General features: G+C 45.1%; 1 protein-coding gene across 1 annotated transcript; it reads left to right on the top strand.

Annotated features, from left to right (window-relative positions):
- Positions 1–130: 130 nt before the first annotated feature.
- Positions 131–7,218, top strand: MGME1 (mitochondrial genome maintenance exonuclease 1). The gene is made up of 5 exons (XM_081097227.1): positions 131–266; positions 2,058–2,636; positions 3,907–4,123; positions 5,570–5,702; positions 6,072–7,218. Exons 2-5 carry the CDS (start codon positions 2,123–2,125, stop codon positions 6,231–6,233), a joined length of 1,026 nt encoding a protein of 341 aa, XP_080953353.1. The 5' UTR covers positions 131–266; positions 2,058–2,122; the 3' UTR covers positions 6,234–7,218.
- The last annotated feature ends 2,929 nt before the right edge of the window (positions 7,219–10,147 follow it).

The raw sequence follows: 10,147 nt of genomic DNA, 5'->3' as shown, positions 1-10,147 counted from the left end.
AGATCTCGTGAGAGCGGAAGGGCGCGATTTGCAGGCGCCCGCGCTTCTGCTGGCGGGGCGGGACTCTCCGAGGATTGCGTGAGTGTCTATGGAGGTGAACCAAGGCCTAGGGGCGGGGCGTGCGCGCCGCAGGGCGCAGTGCATGCTGGGGCCGCCTTGCCTCGGCGGAAGCCTAATTCGAGACCAAAGCGCGGGAACGCTGAGCTTACGCGCCCGAAGAGGTTGTTAGCTACGCGGGAGCTAAGCGCGGGGTGGTGGCCGCTGAGGTACCTACCCCTGCTCCTTAAGCCGTCTCCTTCCCAGTCCTGACTCTCACCGTAAGGGCCCCTGCATTCTGACCCCAACATGGTTCTGTTGTTGGCGGCTGTTACGGCACCCGGAGTCTGACCCAGGCCGACCCTCCTTCAGCAACCTGGGTACTTGGATTCTGGCTAGAAAGAATTCGGGGCCAAGACCCAAACTGTAAGAGGATTTTTACTTGGTGAATCACAGCGGTCGGAAAAGTAATTGGTAGAAGAGATGGTCTGAGGGAATTTGTTGTGGAGGTAAAGGAAGGGCCTTTGGCCCTAGCGGGTTTTGCTCAGTGGATAGAGCATTGGCCTGCGGTCGACGGGTTCGATTCCCGTCAAGGGCAGTTCCTCCACTGCAGGCTCCTCCCCCACGGAGCCCTGACCGGGCCTCAGGCAGGAGGCAACCAATCTCACATGGGCTTTCCCTCCCTCTTCCACTCTCCCAAAAAATCAGTGGAAAAATATCCTCGGGTGAGGATTAACAAAACAAAAAAATAAAAAAGGAAAGGCCCTTGGCGCTTGGGAGTGAGGGAACTAATGGCAAGGTTCCTGGCGGGAAGGGGAGCTTCTGGGAGGGATAGCACACTGGGTCCTCCTGTTCCTGGTTTTTTGTTGTTTTTCTAAAATATTTTATTGAGTTTTTACAGAGAGGAAGGGAGAGGGATAGAGAGTTGGAAACACTGATCAGCTGCCTCCTGCACACTCCCTACTGGGGATGTGCCCGCAACCAAGGTACCTGCCCTTGACCAGAATCAAACCTGGGACCCTGGAGTCCGCAGGCCAACACTCTATCCACTGAGCCAAGTCTGCTCATGGTTTTAAGGTGGAGATTTTAAGGGGAGATCTCAATAGATATTCATCAGTTTTCTAGGTGTGGCCTTTCAGGGATGTGGTCTTCACTGGTCGATTGGCCAGTCTCAGGGCAGGGGTCATTCTGCAATGCAGCTGGTCCTGAGGGCAAGGGGGGCGGGGAGGTCGCTGGCCTGGTTTTGCTGCTTTTCTGGACCTGGAGCTGAAATACAATTGAGGCACAGATGTTATCTCTCAGGAGGAAAGGTCAGAGGGTCAAAACGCTGGACCAGCTTTTTGCTAGGGGAAGGAAAGTCACCCTGGGGGCGAGGTACCTACAATTGACTATCCCTTACTGTAGGTACCCAGGGCTTCCCACCCTGGTGACTTTCTGTGCCTGGCCCTTCTTGCTCTGCTCATGTCTGTTTTAACTGCCTACTAAAGAGGCTGACTTCCGGGGTCACAGTGGTGCTTCCTGCTGAGGGCTGTGCTTACCTGCTGGGACCTGACATGTCCTTCAGAAGCTTGATGTCCACATCTGTAAAACGATGGAAGTAGTACTCACCTTACAGGGAGTGAGGGTAGAATGAGAAATCTCCACACAGAATACTTAGCAAACAACCTGGTATTTGAGGATCCGTGGGCAATTGTTAACTGTGACTCCTGGCTATTACAGGATGGCTTCTAGAGTTGTTTTTTCCTCTAGTCTCACACTCCTCCCTCTGTTCCTAGGCATCACATTTCTTCAGAGAGAATATTGGGGGATGTCTTGCCCAAGCTGCTATTTCGAATTTAGTAGGTGCTGGTCCTTCTGGTATTGACCAGGGCCTTTCTTTGGAAATAACTGTGTCCGAGCATGTTGCAAAAGCTTATTGAATAGGCTTTTAAATGTGCAATATCATACTGATGCAGCTTTCCCATTGATAGTTAAAATAATGTAACACATTTGGCACCTAACACCACTTTTCTCTTTAATAGGAATGCAAAAACTAAAAAGACCCTCCGCATTGCAAGGGGACTAGAGGGAAGTGAAAAGTCTAAAGATGAAGGCTTTTCAGACCATCTGCAGGCAGCTTAAAAGTTCAAAGCGATTTTCTGTAGAACTATCCCCACATCGGGGTTTCTCCACGTCCTCTTATTCATGTGGCCGGAAGAAAAAAGTGAACCCTTATGAAGAGGTGAACCAAGAAAAGTACTCTGACTTAGTACAGTCTGTCTTGTCATTCAGAGGCCCTGCTCAGACTCCAGAATCGTTGTTCGAGGAAGATTCTTTACTCTATGGACCTGTGAGTAAGTGTAAACCCCCAAAGCAAGATGAGGAAGCAAGAGTTCCAGGAAACTGGTTTCCTCTCTTCAATCCAGAGAGAAGCTGCAAACCAAATGCAACAAGTGCTGCGACAGTTCCTTTGAAAATCCCTTTGCAAAGGAATAAGATACCAAGTGTGACCCGGGTCCTTCAGCAGACCATGACATCAGAACAGATTTTCTATTTGGAGAGGTGGAAGCAGCGGATGATTCTGGAACTGGGAGAGGATGGCTTTGCAGAATATACTTCAAGTAATTTTCTTAATCCTGGTTCTATGTTGTTACTATGTTTTCTAGAATGTACAGCACTAGTGTCATTCTTTTAAGTTTTTTTTTAAACCTTAACTAGTGAGGAATTACTTTCAGATAATATTAGCTTTAAATTGCACTGAGTGTTTAACTCAGTCCTCATGACAACTTTATAAAGCATAGATACTATTATCCCCATTTCACAAATGAAACAAGCATAGAGATCAAGTATTTTGACTAAATGATGTGTAAAATTTATTTATTTTATAAGCTACAAACTTAAGTATTAGAATTGCCTGTTTTCTTTGATTATGGAAAGGAGTCAATCACCTGATAATGGAATTATAGTTGTTTGCTAGGCATTCTGTTCAGAATGTACATAACCCTCGTTCTACTTATCAACATAGACTGACAAGCCAGACTAACGGAATTAAAACAATAAGCCTGAACATATCATCTGTATTTAGTTCTTGGTAAATTGAGATAATCAGATGCTCTTGATTAGGAACTGAGAATAAATAAACTTTAGCCTTCAACTCCTAACTTACTAGACAAGTGAAGAGACTAACTTCCTTTAAACAGATTCCATTCAAAAGCAAGATAAAAAGAAAGACCATTGCACAGGTGAATTAACTGATCCTCATCAGGACTATGTAGTTGTCTTTTCTTAAAGCTAAGTTTTACATTGATCATTCCTTAGACCAGTGGTCGCCAACCTTTCAGACCTCACTGACCACCAGTGGTCCGCAGACCACTGGTTGCGGACCTGTGCCTTAAACTATGCTTCCCAGAGAGCAGTATATCTCCCCCAAGTGGTTGTACACAAGCACTTTTTTAAGAGTAATGCAGTTATTTTGAAGCATCTTAGAAAAAAAGTGCATGTGTGCATACATGTTAAACAAGTAGTTACATGTGTTTTAAAGAAAAGTAAATCGTGTAATTTTTAATTATTTAGAGTTTTTTTTTTATATATATTTTATTGATTTTTTACAGAGAGGAAGGGAGAGAGATAGAGAGTTAGAAACATCGATGAGAGAGAAACATCGATCAGCTGCCTCCTGCACATCTCCTACTGGGGATGTGCCCGAAACCCAGGTACATGCCCTTGACCGGAATCGAACCTGGGACCTTTCAGTCCGCAGGCCGACGCTCCATCCACTGAGCCAAACGAGTTTCTGCTATTCAGAGTTTTTTAGAGTATTTGTTTTTTAGTACTAGTTTGATCTGTTTTTTGTTTTGTTTTTCCTTTTCCCTTGATTTTTTTTTTTTTTAGACTTATTTTTACAAGGGAAACAGTTCCATGAAGCCTTGGAAAGCATACTTTCACCCCAGGGGAACTTAAAAGAGGGAGATGAAAATCTTGAGTCTGGCTACATCGAAAGCATCCAGCATATTCTGAAAGATGTCGGTGGAGTTCAAGCTCTTGAAAGTGCTGTTCACCATGAGACCTTAAAGTATGTAGGTCTGCTGGACTGTGTGGCTGAGTATCAGTAAGTATTAGATTGTTTTTATGAAAGTATGTAAAAATTATACATTAATGCAGGGTGGGACCGATGGTGCCTACTTTTTCCTCTGAACTCCTACTTCAAGGTACAGCCTCTGTTAAGTCAAAACCTGTGTGATAGGTAAAAGAATTGGATAAGGATGGATACAGAGGGAAGAGCGACATAATCCTTGTAAATCTGTTTTCCAAAATCAAAATGTTTGGTGGAGAAAAGATAACTTTTTTTCCCTCTTTATTTTTTTTGAAGATAACTTTTCAATATCCCTAGGATGGCCTGTTTTCCAGCATGTTCTCCTCCCCTCCCCCCAAGCCAGGTACCAGCCATGAGATCAAATTTGATTCCTGGATTTTATTTCCTGTTCCCTAAAAATAGCATCTTGATCTGTTAGCCACACCTGCTGGGCCAAAAAAAAAAAAAAAAGTGGCAGGATTTTTTTAAAATATATTCTTATTGATTTCAGAGAGGAAGGGAGTGGGAAAAAGAGATAAAAACATAAATGATGAGAGAGAATCATTCATCGACTGCCTCCTGCACGCCCCCTACTAGGGATGGAGCTCGAAACCCAGGCATGTGCCCTTGACGAATGGAACCCAGGATCCTTCAATCCGCAGGCTGACGCTCTATCCACTGAGCCAAACTGGCTAGGGCAGGATTTTTTATTTTTTCTCAGAGAGGAAGGGAGAGAGAAACATCATTGATGAGAGGATCATTGATGGGCTGCCTCCTGCATGCCCCTTACTGGGGGTATTTGAGCCCGAAACCCAGGCACATGCCCTTGGCCAGAATCAAACCTGAGACCCTTTAGTCCACAGGCCAACGCTCTATCCAGTGAGCCAAACAGGCTAGGGCCAGGATTTTTTTTTTTTTTTTTTAAGTGTTGATGGATTTGAACCCCAGCCTTGGTTTATGAGCAAGAGAATTTCTAAAGCTCCAGGATGTTTAGTCTTTTATGTTGAGGACTTTGCTGCTGGTCTGTGGTGGTTCATTCTGATCTGATAGACATTTGAAGCAAAATCAACTAAGGTAATAATAGGTGTAGCTTCAATTCCCCTGTCACTTGTTAAAGGAAAGGAGGCCTTGGAGGTTCCGAGGCATTTCGAGAATGTATAGAAACTTGAACTGTGGAAATGTTATTTCCCAGCACTCCCACCATGGGTCTGCACCTGTGGATCTCACCGGTGCAATTTAGGAATCATTTTCATCAAACTCTTGACAGGCTCATTTACTGAATAAAGGGCTCAAAGCAAAGAGAAGGTCAGATCTTTCTATCCTAAGAGGTAAAGCTCAGAGGAGCTGTCTTTTTGGCAAGTGGAGAATAGAAACAACAGTCATTGAGTGACAAGTAGTAAATTACACGTAAGAGGGTTAACCTAATAGAGCTTTTTGGTTTTAACTATTACCTACAAAAATTTTCCTTTGGTTTCTCTTTAGAGGCAACCTGTGTGTGATTGATTGGAAAACATCGGAAAAACCAAAACCTCTTATCCGAAATACATTTGACAATCCGCTGCAGGTTGTGGCATACATGGGTGCCATAAACCATGATGCCAACTATAGCTTTCAGGTCAGGACACTGAGCCTCTGCTCAAAGCTTTGCTCAACACTTGTTTAAAGCTATTTAACTCATTATGGTTCTTATTCTGTGTGTAGCCCACTGCTTACTTTGTTCCTTGTCTATCTGCCACTTTAAAAAGCACTTTTCCCCTTCTGCGCCTTTTTGCTATTGTTGCTAATAGTTCTTTAATGATGACAGTCCATTCTTCAAAGTATTATCTGTCATCTTTGTGTTCTTGTGTATCCTGGAGCAGTCTTTCATCAGCCCATCTTAGAAATTGAGTTAGCAGATGTGACTGTAGATTGTTTTGTTCTGAGTTTGCCCTGGAGTAAGAAGGAAATTAACCTAAACTCACTCAGCCTACTGTGTTTCTTCTAGGTTCGGTGTGGTTTAATTGTGGTGGCCTACAAAGATGGATCCCCTGCCCACCCACATTTCATGGACACAGAGCTGTGTTCCCAGTACTGGGCAAAGTGGCTTCTTCGACTAGAAGAATATACAAAAAAGGAAAAGAACCAGAATATTCAGAAACCAGATTAGGGGCAGGATGTTATTTGGAAGCATTCAGCACTTTCTCACAGTTTGGGAAAATATATTGCTGTTTACTGTGACCTAAGATGGAGGTCCCACTGGATCTGAGAGCTGCTTTAACACAAAGCAGAAATATTAATTTGTTAAAATTTATTACAATAAAAAAGAAAAAGACTAAAAAGCCAGAAAAGTTTAGATATAAAAAACTGGACTTAAGCATACAAAAGATCAGCCATGCTACCTCTGACTATGATTTACTTGAAAAAAGGTCAAGCAGGATTGGCAGTGTTGGTGGCTCTTGGACCCCATGGAACCTCTCTGTGTCCTGGGCAGCCTGCCCAGTCTTTGAACTAAAATTGGAGGGCAATGAGGCTTGGTGTGCCAAGCATTTCCCCAGGGTTACACCACAAGGGAAGGGGCATGGTAGTCCCAGGGTGTGTGGAGGGGGAACTCACATCAGCCAACTACTACTGCCAACACAGTTTCCTAGAACTTGTTTTATATATTGGGGTTCTCTATAGATTTCTTTGGGAATGAAAATTTCCATTTAACATTTTTGAAAAAGAAATATGTGACTCCTTAGCCTCGAATAAATAATTGCTCTGGAGAAAGATAGAGCATATTCACCATATCATTGGCATTGCCCCTTGGCATACCACCAAATAACCCCGAGAAGTAATTGTAGGCATTTTAGTAGTTATATTCTGCTTTGAGTAATTGAATCATGTCCATAGAGAAAATGTATCATTTGTGGAATTTATCAGCTATGGGAAACAATACATTTTTGGGGGGTGTTTGATAAATAATAAAACTATTAGTTGTCACTGGGTTTGGGAAATAAGTAAATCCCCACTATAGCCTTGGGGGATGGGTCCCTATTTTATGGAATGGGTTAGCATTTAAGTTACAGTTACTATTTTAAAATCATAGGGTGCTACAATTAATTTGTTTCTTTCAGTAGCCATAATTATAAAATAAAATACAAGATGTGAGTAAAATAATGAGGTTTTTGGTTTTTTAATTTCTGTGTTTATAGATTAATTTCACAAACCTGGAAAATGTTTAGACTTTGTTTTTATATTCAGAATTATACCACCGGCCCAGTAGCTTTGGTATGTGTTTTATGTAAATGAATACAAGGAGGTGACCTGAATCAGTCACCTGTCAAGGAAAGTAAGGTTCAGCTGGGAGAGAGGAGGCTTGTGGGTGACCATTTATTGACTCTATACACATCTACATTTTTTAAAATAGCATATCCTATCTAATAAAAGAGAAACATGGTAATTGGCGTATGACCACTACCCTTCCCATTGGCTAATCAGGGCAATATGCAAATTAACTGCCAGCCAAGATGGCGGCTGGCAGCCAGGCAGCTTGAAACTAACATGAGACTTGCTTGCTTCAGTGACGGAGGACTCCAACGTTCCCCGCCTGCCGCTGCAGGCCTCTAAGCTGCAACTCTAAGCAACTATGTAACAAATATAGAAGCTAAACAAAACCCCATCTAAACAAAGTCCACAGGGCTTCAGCCAGCAGGATCGCAACATTGTAAGCAAAGGCCAGAAACCTACTTTCAGCAGTGGAGGCCTAAGAGCTGGAGCCAAGCCTCAAAGCTAAAGCTGGCCCAGAATAAAAAAAAAGAAAGAAAAAGAGCGGTTGGGAGCTTCAGTCACCCCCAGCCTGAAAACAACCCTCAGCCCCTCACCCAGACTGGCCAGGCACCCCAGTGGGGACCCCCCACCCACCCTGAAGGGTGTGTGACCAGCTGCAAACAGCCATCATCCCCTCACCCAGACTGGCCAGGCACCCCAGTGGGGACCCCCACCCTGAAGGATGTGTGACCAGCTGCAAACAGCCATCAGCCCCTCACCCAGGCTGGTCAGGCATCCCAGTGGGGACCCCCACCCTGATCCAGGACACTCTTCAGGTCAAACCAGCCGGCACCCACCTGTGCACCAGGCCCCTACCCTATATAGTAAAAGGGTAATATGCCTCCCAGCACCAGGATCAGCGGAGCCACGAGGCCTCCTGGCATCCTGATCAGCGTGACGGGGCAGCGCCCAAACCCCCTGATCGCCCTGCGGCTCTGTGTGTGACGGGGGGGGGGGGGGGGGGGGGAGAGTGGGGCACAACCTCCCTATCCACCCTGCTCTGTTCGTGACAGGGGAAGGCACCCCAACCCCCTGAGCGGCCCTGCTCTGTGCCTGATAGGGGGGAGCTCCCCAACCCCCTGATCGCCCTGCGGCTCTGTGTGTGACGGTGCGGCGTCCAACCCCCTGATCGGCCCTGCTCTGTGAGTGACGGGGCAGTGCCCCAACCCCCTGATGGGCCCTGCTCTGTGTGTGACAGGGTGGTGCCGCAACCTCCCCATCAACCCTGCCTTGAGTGTGACGGGGCGGTGCCCCAACCCCCCAATGGGCCCTACCCTGAGCGTGACTGAGGGTGGCATCACAACCTCCTGATCGCCCTGCTCTGTGCATGACAGGGAGCGGCGCCCCAACTCCCCAATCAGCCCTGCTCTGAGCCCGACCAGGGGCTGCACCTAGGGATTGGGCCTGCCCTCTGCCACCCGGGAACAGGCCTAAGCCAGCAGGTCGTTATCTCCCGAGGGGTCCCAGACTACAAGAGGGCACAGGCTGGGCTGAGGGACCCCCTACCCCCTGAGTGCACAAATTTTTGTGCACCGGGCCTCTAGTATTCTATAACCTGTAATATCCAACATCAGGAATCAAGTGAGAAAATTAAAAATTGTACCAGCAGATTATCTTTCCACGCTGCTCTAATAAGTTTCACCCTGGGATTTAGGAAACCAGAGCCAACAAGCCTTCATTTTAATACGGTTCTGTTGAGTTAACATAAATTCACTTTGACCCAAGCTAATGGTGGTATGAAAAGTTCCATAAAAATCCTTAGAGTCTAATCAAGAAGACATGGTTGGTAGAACAGTGAAGGTAAATCCCTAGGTAGGTTTCCCTGAACCCCAATTTCTCACTACAATCCCGGTAAATTTCACATCTCACCAATTAAAGAAATCTCAATCCTTTGAGAAGGAAATGTTGATAAGGAAAAAAAGTTATTTTCACTACTAAGGTATAAGAGGAGAAAGCCAAATCTGAGTTTCTAAACGAGTCATAACTTTTTAAGAATTAACATGTAGCTGAACCGGTTTGGCTCAGTTGATAGAGCGTCAGCCTGTGGACTCAAGGGTCCCAGGTTCGATTCCGGTAAAGGGCATGTACCTTGGTTGCGGGCACATCCCCACTGGGGGGCGTGCAGGAGGCAGCTGGTCGATCTCTCTCATTGATGTTTCTAACTCTCTATCCCTCTCCCTCTTCTCTGTAAAAAATCAATAAAATATATTTAAAAAAAATTAACATGTATATTACTAGTTTTTGGTTGCTACCTGTTCCCCTAAGTCTTAACAGTGGTCAACAAACCGCGGCTCGCGAGCCACATGCGGCTCTTTGGCCCCTTGAGTGTGGCTCTTCCACAAAATACCAGCTCTTCCACGAAATACCGACTTCTGTGCATGGGCCACAAAGTTTCAATCTCACGTGCGCGCCCACATGTGGTATTTTGTGGAAGAGCCTCACTCAAGGGGCCAAAGAGCCACATGTGGCTCGCGAGTCACGGTTTGCCGACCACGGCCCTAAGAAATTGTGAAATGAAACAAGATTTGTAATGAGTCTCCAAATTGAGGTAATTAAAAAATTTTTAAAGATTCTTTTCTGAAGGGGTTACCTCACAGAAGTACAAAAGGTAACCTTATAGATTTGAGCTTTGAGATAGTCCATTAGATTTAAAGCTGCATTTCATTCTGCAATTCTACACTTGCTTAATGCATTTAATAAGACTGCATTTAATGAAGCTGCCAAAGTTCCAAGCTGGTACTAAGAGCCAATTTTTTTCAAAAACAAACTTTT

This window comes from Myotis nattereri (assembly GCF_964212035.1).
Source record: "Myotis nattereri genome assembly, chromosome: 8".
Lineage (NCBI taxonomy): Eukaryota > Metazoa > Chordata > Mammalia > Chiroptera > Vespertilionidae > Myotis > Myotis nattereri.
This window is presented reverse-complemented; position numbering and strand designations above follow the sequence as displayed.